The 18,209-nt window shown below is 40.0% G+C and overlaps 1 protein-coding gene across 1 annotated transcript in view; it reads left to right on the top strand.

Annotated features, from left to right (window-relative positions):
- The window catches only part of LOC144536178 (zeta-sarcoglycan-like), a 383,819-nt gene that overhangs the window by 293,208 nt on the left and 72,402 nt on the right, over positions 1-18,209 (top strand). Inside the window, exon 4 of the mRNA XM_078279176.1 lies at positions 6,245-6,332. Coding sequence (XP_078135302.1) covers positions 6,245-6,332 — 88 coding nt within the window. The remainder of the gene's footprint in view (positions 1-6,244; positions 6,333-18,209) is intronic.

The raw sequence follows: 18,209 nt of genomic DNA, 5'->3' as shown, positions 1-18,209 counted from the left end.
GCCGCCAGACAGGTAGACTGGTTTGAGAGGCTGTGGCATTTTGTTAAGCACGTGTCCATGCCATTTAGATAGAGATAGACAGTCAGTGAGACAGGCAATCACAGAGATATGAGCAGGCGAGCTAAAAGCAGTTATTAGGCTGATGGCAAAAATGAATCAACTAAACGTATCTTGAATAAGGCTTGAGTACATTGCTGTTGAGATGGAGACTGTATGACGTTAGACAGCTCAAGAGACAGACAGGAGAGCTGAAAGCTGTTATTAGAGTGATGACTAAAGACAAATAACCAAGCAGATAACTTATGAACCTTCAGTCCAGACCTGTTTAGGCTGACAGTCAGACAGGCAGTCAGTTAGACAGACAGTGAGACAGGCGAGCTGAAAGCTGTTATTAGGACCCATCTGTACTGGTGGCTGAAGGATGTGATGATGAGCTAGTCCACATCTTATTATCACCTGACTAATTACTCTGGCTACTTCAGGCTGGCAGCTCTGTGCCTGTATTTATAATCAAAGTAAAATTAAACTATTAACTGAATTAATGGCACCGTGGTGTATGTTGTGTCAGCTCACACAAGAGTGCATGATGTGTGTGCCTTTAGTGTATTTATTTGTGCCTCTCTGCACATTTCACACGATGAGGGGAGATTTATGAGCGAGACTCCAAACACAAAAGCCAGATGGACAACGCAAAGAGCGGGAGAGGGAGATAAACAGAGAAGTGAACTGAGCACAAAGTAAACATCACAAATAATGTATTTTACTTGTGAGGAAATGTGACATGTGCTCACCAAACCATATTTTGATTTTTAAAATAATTATTTTTCTAAATTATTATCCGCTGGTGCTACCAGTACAACCTCTGTCACCGAATGCATTTTGCATATTCATGTTTTGAATTTTCCGGTCAGTTTCTCTGTGTAGCGATTGGCCAGCTGTGCAGAGGTGAGAGATGAGTCAGGAAAGCCAATCTTAATGTATCACTTATCTTGAGAAATATCCTCAAATTAATAGTTTTGAATGGTATTTGAATATAGTTTTGAATCTAGTTCACTGTTTATCATTGTTAAACTGTCTTTCAATTTGAACTTTCAATGGGATTGTTTTAATTGTCTCCCTGTGGGTGCCTGAGGATATTTCGTTTCGCTTGAATTATATTACTATAATGCATATACAGTAACATGGGCTAGCTGATGTCGAAATGTGGGATGTGTTTTATATGGAAATGCGTTAGGGTGCTTTCATATTGTATTTTTTTTTTTAAGATTATTTTTTGGGTATTTTTAGGCCTTTATTCAAAAGGACAGCTGAAGACATGAAAGGGGAGAGAGAGGGGGAATGACATGCAGCAAAGGGCCGCAGGTCGGAGTTGAACCCAGGCCCGCTGCATTGAGGAGTAAACCTCTATATATGGGCGCCCGCTCTACCAACTGAGCCCATATTGTATTGTTTAATCAGTGCGCTTATGCATCATTATTGTGTGAGCGTGGTGGTGGATGGTGTTGAGGCCTATCTGAGGTAGCCTGTTACAAATTGGCCACAGCCAGATTACACACAGTAAAAACTTTGCCCACACACACACACACACACACACACACACACACACACACACACACACACACACACACACACACACACACACACACACACACACACATGCACTTCTTAGACTGTTCTATAATTCCATCACTAATTGAATTTCTTGCATCAAATAATGTAAAAGATGATTTATGCATCACCTGACGGATTCATACCTAAGACATGAAACGATTGCAATACCATTCTTCAGTGCAAAAAACTTTTCAGTATAACTCCAAAAGGATGAACATCAAACTAGTATTAAAATGTGAAAACATCAAACATCACTGAAGATCAGCGCTTTCATGGTGAGAAATGAACATTTGATGGCGTAGAAAACTAGCTGAAAAGGCATATAAGCAGCATCTATTTACAAGTCAGCTTTCGCAATTATGTATTGTCAATGTACACAAGGGTTTTTAATCATATAAAGCCAGTGTCTACGGCCCTATTCTTCAAACTGTATGAACAAGTCCTGAACTAATCAAAGAGCACATTGCCTGTTGATTGATGCAGAGTATGCGTCAAAAAAAACGTCACACATCACTTTATTTTCCACAATTAGAGTGAAGACTGCACACTTGAGAATGATTGATTTTATAACGGAGTTCAGATTCACATTACCTAAGGTAAGAAAAAACAAAGGGAAAAACACAGTAGTAAATAGAGCCATGATTAATTGGAACACAATGCCCAGTCATGCATGTCATTCAAGAAAATAGAAAATTTACTTAAAGAACATCTCCTAGCTGAGCAGTGCTCTGCATTTGCTAATACTCAATGACTGCTGCCAGTCTCATTGAGGGTTTTATGTGTGCTTTTGCTTGGTCTGACTATCAGTGATCAATGTCATAAACTCATCTCTACATTCTGTGAATAATTTAAACTAGGTCCTGTGTTGTGTTGTGTTGTGTTGACTTGAATGTTGTTTTGTCTTGTTTTTATTTTGGTTGTTTTTCTTTCTGTGATGTATTGAATGTTGTTTTGTTTGGTGGTTGTTTTTAATGTAACTATGCACGACACTGTATAGCTGCACAAGTTTTGGGTGGACTCCAGGAAGAATAGCTGTGGCTATGGCCCCAGCTAATGCAGATCCCAATAAATCAAATCAAATCAGGTTTATCTTGTGTCAGCATGAGTGTAAAAAAGCAAACAGCACAGTCCATTGTGTGATGAAATAGAATTTGTTCTGAATGCAATATGTTGTATATATGTAAAAATTGGTAACCAAGTTGATAAGGAGCTTTTGATTTTGCACTTGATGGTGTAAACTGTGATTACTGTTGATAGCTTTCAGGTAGAATCGACAATATCTCAGGACAAGCCATTATTGTTACCTGCTCCTACAATACGTTTCACTTAAGCACCACCAGTCATATTGTTTGTCTTCAATCAGCGGATTTATAAATAGACATTTGTTTAATATGCAGCAATTAGTTACAGCTAGGGATGCACCGATCCGACTTTTTCAGTCCTGATACCGATACCGATGTCTGGGCTTTGTGTATCTGTTGATACCCGATACCAATCCGATACCGTTGTTGAATTAATAATAAACTGTATACCTTCCACCTTATACCTTCATTCCACCATGTGGAAGAGACTAAAGGCACCAGACTTTCCTAACTAAACATTACTTTCCTAACTAAGACAAAATAACATGTAATGTATTGAATTCTTATTTATTTATTATTTAAAAAACAATTGTGCATTCAAATCGAAAATATAATGTAATCAAACTTCTTAAAATAAATTTAAATAAATAATAATAATAATGGGCTTTTATATAGGTTTATAATGGCTTATTCTACTGTAATGAGTACATAGAATATCACAAAAACATTGTCATCATGTTTACTAAAACATGATGTTTACTAAAAGCTTTGATTACTAAAGGGTTTGCTTGGCTCCACAACATTATACAATAAGGTTATATGAAGGAGAATCCATGAAACAGTTACAGAATCTAAACTATTTTTATTGTGCAAACTGCAAAGTAGTAAAATAAACTTAAATCGAATGAATACACATACAAACAACTTCAACATTGTTTCCCTTTCAAAACAAAATAGTTGTAAGATAGTTGTATAAACACTACCTTGGCCACAGGTAATTTAGGTTAGTTAGAAAAGTGGGCGACTGAACGTAGCTCCGCTGTCAGCCTCCTTCGGTGTTTGAATAATGTTAGTAGGTTGGCGGACGTATTTCAGCGAGGCAAGACATCTTAAATCCAGTGTTTTAATCATTGCTCTGAACCCGTCTTTCTCAACAGTCTGTAGCTGGACCGTAGGTGAATTGTTATTGCGTTCATAATGTTGCTCCGCTGCATGCTTGAAGTGACATGTCTTTAACGTTAGCGCAACCAAGTAATGTTACAGCGACGGGCAACAACAGTGGTTAAATTATGTCAAATTTTTTAGAAACAAAAAACTTCGGAACAACAGATGGCTCCTCTTTTGAGCATACGTTGTTCTGGTGTATGTCCGGTCTTTCTTCATCCTCTAACTTTCTTCTCTGTTGAATGTGCAGTAGCGACATTGACATATATATAAGAGTAGCGACCAGAGCCTCTCCCAGCTTAACAGACTGTTATACTACCTGGCTAGCAAGCAGCTACTAGCTGTTACCCAACATGCCGTCCAGCAGTGTAAATTTGTAAATGTAAAATTATTAGTGTTAGAAATTGTTTAAGTCACAAATTGTTGTGTGCTAAGTTGTTTTATCCTGTTAAAGAGAGTTAGTTATGGGTTATTAATTGTTGTGTTACCATGAGTGAGAAGGGTACGCAGTTAACAGGGCTCCCGGTATACCACCCAGCATTATGCTGCTGACGAATGATGTAGGATGTGCTGCGACGGAGGAAAAGAAAGAAAAAAACCTGGATCGGCCCGTGGATCTGTTAATTTTTCTGTTCCCCGATCCACCTATTTTGTCAATATCAGGGCCGATATCCGATATTAATATCGGCTCGGTGCACCCCTAGTTACAGCCTTCATTTCCATGCATTTGCATATTAGTGCTTAATCAAATAATATTTTCCATCTATGGTTCTACTTCTGCACTAAATGAATGGGATCAGTCCTGTTCATGCACACTGCCCATTGAACTGGAATGATTCAAAGCACATTACATCTGCCATGCTTTACAGAGCGCCCATTGCTTTAAACCGAGTGGAAAGATAATACAGTGAAGCCTATCACACGCCCCGTTGACAAAGATTCATCCAGCATACATGTATTATGACTCAGATGAGAGAGGCAATGCAAAATAAACCGTGTGGAGCACCCATTTGTTGTTTGGCGTGTTTGCTACCTGACTGTACGAGTAGGTGGTGTGTGTTTGTGTGTATGTGCACCAAGGCTGCAATGTGTACAACTTTGCAACTCAGCACTCATTTGGATGTTCGATGTTAGATGTGTGTGTGTTCACATCGAGAATATGTGTATGTGTGTATGCTGTACGTTACCCACATGTAGTCACACACAAGTCCTGTTTGTCCCTGCTTTTGTGTATGCTGTTTATGTGTGTTTTCCATGCGTTCCTCACGCTGGTGCGGCGGTTTATGTTTGTGATCAGCTCGAGTCATCCCTTGGAGTCCCTCAGCGCCCCAAAATAGAGCACAGACAGGTGTGACATATTAAAAATTTGGTCTCGCCTTGTGTAAGCAAAACAATGAATATCTATCCATAACAAATAGCAAAACAGAGAGAGAGGGTGTAAGAGAGGGAGATTGAGGGTGAAGAGGAAGGAATGTGGGAAAAAAAGTAGATTTTTCCATTGCAACGGACCAATGACTTTTACATTTTTAAACACAATTCTCATTTGGAATTCAGACCAGAATGCAGCAAGATATTAATTTGGGGAAATCAACAGAGAAATTGGGTCACCTGTGAGCCATTTATTTCACGGCGCCAAAACAAATAAGCAATTTAAAAGAGAGAGGGAGAGAAGTGAAGGGAAAGATAATAAAAAGAAAATTATGTAAGTGTAGAATTATAATGGAAGAGGGAAGGAGAACGGAAAGGAAAGTTGGTTTGGTTTTGCTTACTGGGAGGAAGGTGGGGGACAGGGAGGGAGAGAGAGAGAGAGAGAGAGAGAGAGAGAGAGAGAGAGAGAGAGAGAGAGAGAGAGAGGTTGAGTTTGGAACTTAATATGAAAATGGCAGACATGGGGTTAGCATTCATTGCAACACACATCCGCTGAATGTAAACCATTGTGTGCAGTGTGTGGTTCAATCAGACTCTAAAGTGGAGAGCAGAGGTCAGGGTCACAGTTGCATTTAGCTCATTTATGTTGATAATAATTGCGTTTTTGTGCACATACACGCACACACAGACACACAACTAGAACAAGCAAACACACTCACAGACAGCATGCTGTCTTGAATAGATTATGCAAATTAAATGCAGAGTATCTCAGACAGGCAGAAGAGAGGTAGTCAAGTGTGAACTGTGAAGGTTGATACAGGCTAAGGCTGTATTGACTGGTGCTCAGAGGGGTGAGGGTAATGTAGGGGCTACAGGGGAATAAAAAAAAAAGCAGAGAGCACGTGTGTGGGGGGTATGCAACTGAAAGTGTATCAGTATGCATGGATTTGTTTGTGAGACTGTAAGAAATATACAACTTGCTGTCTTAGTCATTTTTCTTCCTCTTCCTCTCTCTTTAGGACAGCCCATTGATTCTTCAGTCGGACAGAAATGTGACTGTTAATGCTAGGAATGATCAAGGACAACTGACTGGTCAGCTAACCGTGGGTAAGACACACACACACACACACACACACACACACACACACACACACACACACACACACACACACACACACACACACACACACACACACACACACATACACATATACACACACACACACACACACACACACACACACACACACACACACACACACACCATACAAAGACATGTCCACATGTACTACATTGGCAGTAAACATTTTCTTTCAAAACAACCTCCAAACCGAATCATTTCTCCAAGACAGTCAGTTATATTGCTTTGTTTGTGCTTGGATTCCTAAATGCATTTTACCTCCATCTGTTTACTAAACAAAATGCTATCTTTTTCCATTAGTGTATCTCACTGAGTCTGACAGCCAGGATGTTTTCTAAACAAAATCATTTTCCAAGCTCTCATTGGATTTGCGAGGGCCCAGTGTCTTACAGAAGACGTCACTCAGAGGACATATGACATGTATAATATGACATATTCTCATAGGACTCATTAACTAGAAACAAGTTAAAGAACCTGAATGAAAAGATATTTAACTAATCAGATAAAAATGTGGAAATCCTGAAGAATAAGCAAGAAAACTCTGTGTGTACCTTATGGCTTCTTTAAATTGTCTACGTCATTGTGTGTTTGTCTTCCTATGGTGATCAGTGGAGAGAGATCTGGGTTAGTGTGATGCGTCAAAATATTGGTTCTGCTTAACGCAGAAGTGTTTCAGTTTTTTTGGTTAATCTGTGAGCTAGAATAGAGAAGAGATCATAACATTTATGATATATAATCTTCAACTTTATCACTAAGGCTTGTATGGATATAATATTTAGTTCTGTTAAATCTTATCATATAGGTCTCGAAGCTGTCCCCGAGTGCCGTAATATCTGCCGTTTTGGACGGTATTATTAATATAGGTAGTCAGGTTTCCCTACACTGTGCGAGAACAGGCCGAAATTATAATTCAATTGGCAGCAATTCCCGAGCTTCCGAGAATTCATGAGGCGCTTTGCATTGACTATTTATGGTAAAAAAATTGGCATGTACAGTGCGGGATAAGAGGCTGATTCCCGTACGCACACGTGTGGGTAATCTGTGATTTATAAAGGGAACATTGCTTACAGATGTGCGTACGCACGGTTTTATACCAGGGTGGGCGTACGGTTCGTTATACGCGGGAACAATGGGATGGTTGGGTTTAGGAAAGGGTCGTGGGTGGGCATACGGTTCCGTGACACGCGGGAGGAAAGAAAAAAGCAACTATAGCAAGCGTGACAAGCGGGACGCAAACCCCGCTCTCCTGGGTGAAAGTCCTGTGTTTGACCAATCCACCACCCCAACCAACCTCCTTACACAGAAATTCGCCCTTACATACTACTCGCTAAATCCTATCTAACTGCTGCTCTCCCCAGTGCGTTACACAAACACGCTGAAAGACGCCTTTTTCGTCGCATCAGACGCTGACAGCCACTGTCCAAACGTCCTTATTTTACGAGTTTGGAATGAGAACGAGTTGCCTCATTTTAGTAGTTTCACGTGACTCATTTAAAACTTCAACCATTACCTTAAATAGAACAGTCACATGCAGTAAATAAACAGTCGTATGTGTTTTGGGAGTCTTTAGAAATCTACCTATAATGTCGTTTAGGTACGAGGATATGTTGTTCTCTTTTGGTTTGAGATCTGGCTGCTTATTGATGCAGTCAGAAACATTTTCAGATATAATTTGACGAGCTATAAAATGTTTCCAGTGTGTGACTGTGTTGTTGTATTTGGAAATTAAACATGACATGCATTAAATTCCCTCTCGGTGTATTTCAGTCTTTCACTACTTTCTTACTGAAAACATTTGCATATTTACAATTAATTATCCACTTTCCACCTGACTCCTTGAATAATCAAGTCAGCAGCTATTCATATTACAAAACTAAAAGACTTTGAATCACCAATAAAAAACAGTATAACAAATCATAATGGATGGATTGGCCTTCGGAGTCATCGAGATAACTTTTGAATATCCTAACCTTGTAGCATGTATGGTAAACATGCTTGGTTCTTTATAAGTTGCCATCATAAAGTGAGCAAACACATTTGTTCTTTTGGTTGAATAAATGAAAGTATCATTCCTTAGACCTTACTTTCTGTATTTGGTGGTGGAAGATCATTGCCAAGTAGCATTTACAACCTGACAGGTGAGGTGAATAGTATTTTCAGGTCGAAGGCTTCTCTCCACCTCATTCTCGTTTGATGCAAACATAGACATTCATCTCCTGTAGGCTGGCCCAGCACTTGTAGTGTCTTCATAGGCACACACAGTCTTTCCCATTCTGACACTTTGAAGGTTTGAAATCCCTGACAGCTCACCTCCTGCTGTTTAAAACTCCCTAAAGCTGCTTTCCTCACCAAGAAAAGCACCTTAATGCTTACAGTATGTGTGTCTGAGTGAGTGTGTGTCTGCATGCCGATCTTGCAGTCAGCTGAATCAGTGTGTTTTAAAACGAGACAGCCAGACAGGCTACTGCAGCCAACTTAGTCAGGCTGCTACAGGATGACATGAGTGTTGAGTGACCTAACTTGCGGTCAGACAAGTCACGCTCTAGTGACAGCACACATGTTGAAGTTGCACTTGCATATAAATACTGAATTTTCTTACTGATGTTCCCTTTGTGTCACACTCATGCTCCCAATTAGTGGAAATTGCACACATACCTTTACTTTCTGTCACACACTCACATGTGCACACATCTCCACGCAGGAGCCACAACTATGGACTGAGATTCCCCAGACACAGGGAAACCTGCCAAGCAAGTAGGAGTTCCATCAATAACCACTTTGTGACACACACACACACACACACACACACACACACACACACACACACACACACACACACACACACACACACACACACACATTAAAGACTTAGTGGCTGGCTGATGGGATGGGATGGGACATAATGAATCCTCCTGAGGAGCTTCTTCTATTGGGCTCCAGAAATCCCTATGTCTCCTCCTGCCACTGCCTCCTGTTGCCTCTGTGCCACTTTTAAATGTGCTGACACAGCAGCACATTTCAAACAGACACACACACACACACACACACACACACACACACACACACACAAACACACAAACACACAAACACACTCCTCTCTCTGTCTTCAGAATCCTCATGGGGATACTCAGAAATCCTGAAAGTACGAGTAACCAGACGGTTATTCCTCCTCAGCAGACAATTGTCACATCGGAAGCAGAACAGTTCCACCTCAGTAAACCCTTCATTAGTATTCCCCACTGACACTCGACAGAGGAACAGCTCGTACAGCTCATACAAGAGGTACAGGATCATCAGGGTCAGTGGTATGGAAAGGTGAAATGCCCACAAACGTTTAGACTTGTACATTTACATAGAATACCAAGATACTGGTGTACTGACACCTTATTACATAATAGATTGTAAAATAAGTTCTATTTTCAGCTGAACAAGCATGTAGGTGTGATAGAAGACCCCTGTGCTATGGTAAAAGCTCTGCATCTGGGGACAAAATGAAGAAAAAAAAACCTGTCAAGATCTTATCTTAAAGTTTTTCATGAGGTCAATATGATTTATTGGTCAATATAAATTATTAGACATAGAGTAGGTCAACAAAATATCATCTTGTTAGGGAACATTGTTCTACAGTGCTCATTTTTGTTAGGTGCTTGATATTTATTTTGCATGTCAGCATCAAAAGGTAACTGATGGATGGTAAACTTTTAGAACTTCCATAGCCAGAAATCCTGCAGGATGGCGCTCTCCATTGTGTTGATTAAAAAGACTTGTTTAAGGAGTGTTTCACAGTCTTCCATACTCGACTACCTTTCATAAGTCAGGTAGAAAACACACATATGCACTCCTCTATATTCACCTTGTATCCTCCTGAGGGCCCATCTTACGACAGAGAGGGTCTGAGTGCATGTGTTGGCCTTGGGCCTCCCATCTCAGTTTTATTGCTCTCACTCTCTTTCTTTCATTCCCCCATCCCTTCTCTTCCTCTCCATCCTCTCCGTCGCTGTCAGCTCGTTAATGTGAGTGAGAACCTGTCATCTTTGTCTTCTGAATGGCCCCCCCATAAAGATGATAAGTGAACTTGGAGTTTTGAAGCCATACCCTTTCACCCGCCTAGGTGATGATGTCTCAGCATTAGAGGCGGTCTAGTGGTTTCAAAACTGCATTCTCTGGAGGAAAACGCAGCATGCCATGGGATTATCATGACAGGAACAGAGATGTTCCTCATTCAGTTCTGACTGGCTAAGCAAACTTAGGGTTAAAAGTAAATTACTGATATACAATAACACAAAACTTCACAAGTCAACAACAACAAGTCAAACTGCTACTTAGAGGTTGTCTTTTACCGCTCCTTTAAAAACTAACTGCTAATTTTGCAATACATATACACATAATATTGGAAACCACTAAAGAACAAAACTATGGTGCCATTCATTCATTGTATGTGTCATACAGCTTTTACTCAATGTTTCGTCTCAGAAACACTGTGTATTAGTAATCCACTTAAATGTGTTAGTAATGCCTGCTTTATCAAGAAAGCAAAAATACAGTAATAACAGGTGAAGATAGTTTCATGTTAGAGGTTTAAACATCAGTAAAGCTTCATGCTCAGAATACCATGGAGCATAATATTGAGAAGGGCTTAAACTGACCAGCTCAATTACTGTTCACTGCGTGTTTCCCATTCCCCGGCTCTTTACCTGCGTGTCTGTCTCTTGGCAAAGCTGGCAGTCATTACAGCCTGTGTGTTTGTGTTCTGGCTGTCTTATTGACTTTTCATTTTACGTAGTGCATGGTGCTGATAATGAATGTTCTTTCTCTCCTTAAGCAGGAGAGGTATTGGTAGCACTCATTACCCTTGTGAACGTGTGTTATTTTATGGGGACAGTTGTAGCCGCAGAAGCCAAATGCATTTTGGGAAGAGTAAGGACAAGTGCTTGTGGGTGTATCTGCATGTGTGTTTGAAAAGTTTGATATTGGGAAGTGAGAGCCTGTGCCTGCCACAAAAACAACCACTCCAACTTTAAAAGTGACTTTGAGCACTCAACCTTTCCTTCTCTCACTTCCTTCATCTTTCATTCAACACACTCACACACTTTCCCTCTGTCTTTCTCTTGCCCTTTTCCTTATCTTTTGTCTTTGCTCCCTTTCTCATCCCCTCTTCCTTTATTCTGTTGTGTCATTTTTACCTTTCACTCACCCTTTTTTAATCATGCATGGACCTCATTTCTTATTAAACCAATGAATTCCCCGCTGACCTTGTTACCTTCTCCTAAACTCAGGCTTACATTTATCACTTCATTATCTTTACCTTCTAACACTAATTATGTTCTCTTTTATCTAGGTGGAATCAGTCACCTCATTTCTCTGGCATTCAGCTGATGTAGCTCAAAAAGTGGATTATCAAAGCAGCGAAATTAGGGGATTGAAAGGCAAAGGCCATACACAGTAAAAGATGGTTAATGATTTGTGGTAAAAGTAGGATGAATTTCCCAAGAGAAAGTCTGTAATGTGTTGTTGTTGACTCTTTGTTGGTGGATTTGTGGATTTATAACTAAAGAATATACAGAATTTAATCATATTTTGTTTTCATTCATTCTCCGAAACATGGCGTTGCTCGAGCAGTTAAACGGTTGAATGTCGGCTAAAATTGGTTTCTGATTAGTGTGCGGAGTGAGCACTTGCAAAGCCTTGCATAAAATTCAATTGTTCCATTACACACGGTCTAATTATAAATCTACATCTTTGCAAATCCCCCTCTGAGAAACAAATTATGTACATAACAATCATATTTCACAGTGATCACATTTTCAGCTAGAGTGAGATCTTTCTGGCTTGATTTGGCTGGCTGAGGATCACAGATATACTAGTCTAGTTTTATCTCCTTCCCTCATCCAATCAGCAAAGTTCAGACAGCACGTCTTCCTCATTTTATACTGCCTCTCTATGATCAAATCAATGGCTTTAATGAGGCAATTAAAAATACATAGAGCTGTGCATTAACAAACTGGGATACACTTAAGGGGCCATCAAGGACTCAATACAGGCATAGATTTACTATTATTGTTGTCGGTTGTCTTTATGATTGCACTTTAACTGCACAAAGGCTAATTGTCTTCATACTGTTTTAAAAGCAATATGGCAAATATTGTTTTCATCGCTTGTTTATATGTTCATGTGTCACAAAGTGGACTCAGGTTCTTTGTATCCCAAGTCTTGATATGCACCCACACAGTCAAGTTTGGTTTGGTTTAAAAAATTATCTCAGCAAATTTACACTTTCTTTTAGAAGACAGTTAAAAACGAAGATCCGTCTGTTCTTTGGGATAATTCCTAGGTTATGAAACGAAAGAGGGACAAGGCACAGTCTCTACCCTGACAGTAGGCAGGGAAGGGGGGCTGGTGGCACCTGTGTTGTCCAGTACTGGCTGACTCTTCCTTGTCGGGGCAACCGTGCAGGGCCCAGTGGGCCGATCTGCCGAAGACGTCCTCAGCACACTCCTCGCTGTCCGACTAGGGTTGGGTACCGAACCCGGTACTTTTACCGGTACCGACCGAATCACGTCGGTACTACTGAATATTGGTTCACGTAAAATCAAACGGTGCCTAATTTCGGTACCTGAGAGTAAGCGCAAGCTTATCTGTCCTCTCTGCATGTTGACACACTGTAAAAAAGTACAGACCCATTTAGTTATGTCCACTTATTTCTTATTTTTAACTGAACGAGCTTATACAAGTTGTGGATTTTGAACTCAACTTTATGAGTTTTTGAAAGTTAAACTTGCATTTATTCATTGGGTCGACTATTTAAATTTTTTGTCAGATATGTATGTGTTGATTGAACTTGGGTATGTAAGTTAAGTTATCAGTTGAAAAAAAAAGCGTGTGTGTTTCTTCTTTCTTCTTTCACGGCAAAGTTAAAGCATGGACACAATAAATTAATTATACACCGCAGATAAGTGATGTAGCCTATTCAAATTTCAACTAAAATTTAACACGTGTTGTGGCAAACAAGAAAGCACTAGTGCCCCCGGCGGAGGGAGTACCTGTCAACGGCTTGTGAATTGTGAATTTGGCATTTCACTCTTCTCAAATTGAAATGGAAAGTACTTTTCAAAAGTCAAACGTTTAGCTCCGCCCACATTTAGCCCAACCCCGATCTGCATACTGCAGTTAGGTGCAATTGGTTCATTGGCTGGTCAATTCCCATGATGCAAGGCGGTAAATAGAGTTGTGTTCAAATTTGCTGAAAAGTTTGCAGTTTGTTCGAAATACAAATGCAACTTTATGAATTCCGTTCATTAAACGTGTCTGCTTAGAATGTAACCATGAGTTAAGTGACTGTTACGTTTGATAAGAAGAGCTGGAGTATTACAGTGTTAAACTTTGAGCAGTAATAGGCTTCCTTCAGCCATTAAGCTGCGGTGCATCACTTCAGTAGCGGCCTTTTTGTGTCAAGTGACGCGAGATCAGCGGCTTTAGAGGGGTGGGGTGGCCGCACCCAAACACCCACGCTATCTCCGCTATAAATGTGGTTATGTTGTTTTAACTTGAAACTGTGAGTTGTAATAAAGCAGGAAAGTATGTCTGTTATACTAGGCAAGGAAGGTTTCTTGCATTATTAAAGAAAATAAATTATTTGTTTTAACTTAAAGTATGAAGTTAAACCAAGTAATAAAAAGTTCAATCAACTAAAAGAACAACTTTAACAAAACTAGAACACTGTCGTTACATCAACCTCATTAACTTTAATTTCTGGGTTGAAACAAAGGCAGTCTTCAAGTTCAGTGAACTTCGATTTTCAAGGCAGCAGGTGAAAATTCAAGTTAAACTACCTTGAATTTTCTTACAGTGCAGAGAGCAGAGGTCCGACACACACGCGTGCAGAGGTGCGGACGGAGCAAACTACGTCGGCTCCGCAGTTTTGTTGAAGTCACGGTGAGTCACGGCAATGCTAATGAAGCGGTTTCAAGTGTGGTTACGGTTTTTCAAAACTTCACGCAGACACCATTTACTGGGATATGATATTAATGGCGAGCCGAAAGTGGTCGCAGTGCTGTTGACATTACACTTCCTCTGAGCAGGCACAAAATATTCTAAATAAATAACATAATGTTCTAAGTAAATAGGTTTGGAATTATTTTTACAACTGAAATATTTTTAATAAATTACAGAGGGAAAGTACCAAAAAACATACCGTTGGGTACCGAAACTGAATTCCAGGTACCGGTATCGGTAGTGGTATTGGTTCAGATGCGAAAGGTACCCAACCCTATGTCTGACAGCCTGCCCTTTTATCCTGGGTCCAGCTGCGCTGTCCAAGCCAGTCCCACTGCGCGTCGACCTGCACACCCAAAGTGTATCTCTGCTGTTCCCCACTAACGTCTAGCCCCATACCACCACAGGTCCTGTCCACATCTCCATCCGCCTGCTCTCGCCCCCCCAGAACACTTATTAGTAGGCGGCTGTGGCTCAGGTGTGGAGCGGTGGCCTACCAATCGGAAGGTTGGTGGTTCAATCCCTGGTCCTGCAGTCCCATGTTGAAGTGTCCTTGGGCCAGACACTGAACCCCCGAACTGCGCCATCACACAGATACTGAGTATCCTCAGTATCTGTGTCAATGTTTATCTGATGAGCAGGTGACACCTTGTATCGGCCACAGTGTGTGAATGGTGAATGGTTCATCTACTATGTAAAAGCGATTTGAGTAGTCGTTAAGACTAGAAAAGCGCTATATAAATACAGTCCATTTAGCTGTCGATCTCATGTCTGTCTTAGGAGATGTGCTTCAGGTGCGTTTGGAGAGTATCCTCAGTATCTGTGTCAGGCGAGTAAACAAAACACACTCAAGAATTATATGCAAAAAAGACTAGCTGCCTGGCTACACTTTGTGACTTTATGTTTACCGTAAGGAATGGATTTAATGGACTATTTGAAGTTATCCTTCTGCACCAATGACTGTAGCTAATGTAAGCGTCACACTGTGTGCAGGTTTTTGGACACAATAATAAAATGACAGATATACTGTATAGTACTTGAAGCATGAGAGCGCTTTCCTTGCCTCTGGTATTGCAAACATTTACAATAATGGATTTTAGGTTGTGATGATGTTCATTATAATAAAGTAGACATTTTTTCTCTCTTTTTAATAAAACACCTTTGTAATCAAGCCACTTTCTACTGCATTACAAGTGTCCATCATTGGAAGTGCACTAATGATATCTCACATAATCACCATTTCTCTAACACACACTCGATGACACAAGATGGACAAAATTAAAGACAAATAAGACAGTATAATACAACTGAATATAGTAGGTAATAGTGTTCATTTTTTTCTTTGCACTTTGTCCTAGAAGTGTAGGTTAAATTTGGCATGTTATAGTATGTGGTGTTGTTTTATTGGATTGCATTTTAACATGAGGCCTTGTTTTATTTGGTCTGCCGTCTATTGTATATCTGCATCGCATTTTGGGCACTGGGAAATGTTTTATCTGTTGATAAAGTACATATTGAATGAACATTGTAAAAGTTATACAATTATTTTTCTGTTTATGCATCAAAAGGAGTTATATGAGCGTGAACAATAACCATCTGTTTTTTCTGTGTTAAATAAAAGGACATTAAAACATTAAAAAAATGCTGCTCGGTAATGCAATTCAAATAAGAACAGTGGCTCCTTCAGGCAAAAAGGAAGACTTTATGTGTCTTTATGAGCGTGAAATGTTTACTGCAAGGATAGCAGAAAACATCACTTGTATTCATAAGTCATAAAGCAACAATATACTGTCAGTCTCTCCTACCATCCAGCCTCACATCTGCACAAAATGACATTGTCAGGAAGTAAGAAAGTTTGCTGTGTTCTGTCCAAGTAATTATTAAATTTGCAACCATCCAACCAACTTGCCCCAGAGGCCAATCAAAAAAGTGCATTGGTTAGTATTTCCTAAATAAAGTGTTATAGTCAAGCTTTATTACAAAACAGAAGTTTACAGTTTACAACCAGCAATAGTGCGAGCTGACACAAGGTTTTCTGTGGGGCAAATAATGTGGAGTAGCACTTTCTTTTTCTTGCATTGTTTTTGTTAAAAACATGAATAATGCAGAGTGCAGCATGGTTGAAAAATCCGCCACAAGGTCAAGACAATGACTCAGTATTCCTTTATTCATGTTTGGAAAGCAAACACTTATAACTGTGTGCATTTCAGATAAAAGAATGCAATGCCAAAGCTCCCTTCTAGACTTGCATTCAATTTTGTACACCACTACATCCACTTGCTACGTGCTACGTTTAAATTATATTCACAGGGCTGAAATCCAGGTGGGGCTTTCAACAACTGCAAATAGTGGAATATGTTAAATTAATCTTTGTAATTGTGCATTGCAGAGTAATAAAATAATGCAAGAAACATTAATGTAGTAAATTAAGTAATGTGAACACCACACTGCCTAAAATCAGGTACTGTAAGTTGGCACTAGGTTTTTATTGCAAAAGTATAAGGTCAATTAATAAATTGTCTGTTAAGGCTCACTCATGTTTAAATGCAAGATTATTATCTCTTCCAGCTTGTATTTGCCATGACTTCAGGATATTAATGTAATTATGTTCACAGAAGCATGTAAGTCACTACAAAGCCTTAAAGATCAGATATACCCCAGGCCACAAGTTCTTCAACTTTTCCAACAAGGGAAATGTTCTTTTTTTCTTTTCTTTTCTACTTTTTATTTTATTTTATTCGCTCCTATAGGATGCTTGGGTCCGGGACCGGGGCTTGCCTAAAGGGTTGCGAGGCACAAATGCTGATTGGGAAAGTGAGTGAGGAACATTCTTTCTTGAGCCAAGTTTTTGTTCTTATCCCATGGAAAGCCATGCTGCCCCATGAATGACATGTCATAATGTGCATCACGTGGCCCGCACACTTGTCGTTGCCAGCCCAGCAAATGTTCCCATTTCTTTTATCTATTCATAGTTTACTTTTCCATCTTGTTGCAAAATATTTAAGACAAAAGCTGCAGAGTGGCACCGCTCATTTTTCATTTGTTTCAGGCCAATTTGTTTATCACATTGGATTATCAGGATTATGTGAACTGTGTATGAGTATTAGCAGCCCTTCCCTCAAGCCCTGTGTGTCACTGCTGCAATCAAAGACTCAGCCATAGTAGATAGTGCGTGTGTTTCCTGCTGAGAAAAAATAAAGTTAATTACCAACTGTGCCAGTTTTCCGGTGTGCTGGATTTGGATCCTAACCTCACCTATAACACTGTGACATTATAATGTTCTGCAAAAACACTTCTGGCCATTATTCAACGGCATAGCGCAGAACAGAATGGGAGATTGTGACCATATTTCACATTTGGTCAGATACTGGATTGGTGACACTAATCTTGGGTGTCCACCTTAAGACTGTGGTGATTGTATACATCTTCTATGCTTCCCAGTTGAATGTGAAGCATCCACGTATTAGAATGTGTAGCTTCTTTGTGGCAACATCCATATTTGAAGCATTGTCAACTGTGGTGGTTACATACTGTGTAAGTCTGGACAGACATTGATGTAAACTGCAACTTGACTGGTTGGCAGACGGCATACAACTGTGAGGTAATTCTAGTTTTTCATGCTATTAATGTACTGCTCTGTAGCCGTGAACATCTTAGCTTACTCTTTATATCCCCACCTTTTTCATCCCCACCTGAGAAGCCCCTTGGTGAGGAGCAGAGAGTTCGCCTGGAGTTCGTAAGAGTAATAATCACTTTGCCCAAGTAGCAGTGCTTCGTCTTCTAAGAATAGTTCCCAGTATGTATACGGTTAGAAGATGACTGTGTCTCATGTGACCTTGTTATTTGTACAC

This window comes from Sander vitreus, chromosome 2 (genome assembly GCF_031162955.1).
Source record: "Sander vitreus isolate 19-12246 chromosome 2, sanVit1, whole genome shotgun sequence".
NCBI lineage: Eukaryota > Metazoa > Chordata > Actinopteri > Perciformes > Percidae > Sander > Sander vitreus.
The sequence above is the reverse complement of the archived record's forward strand: the minus strand, read 5'-3'. Positions and strand labels throughout refer to the sequence as shown.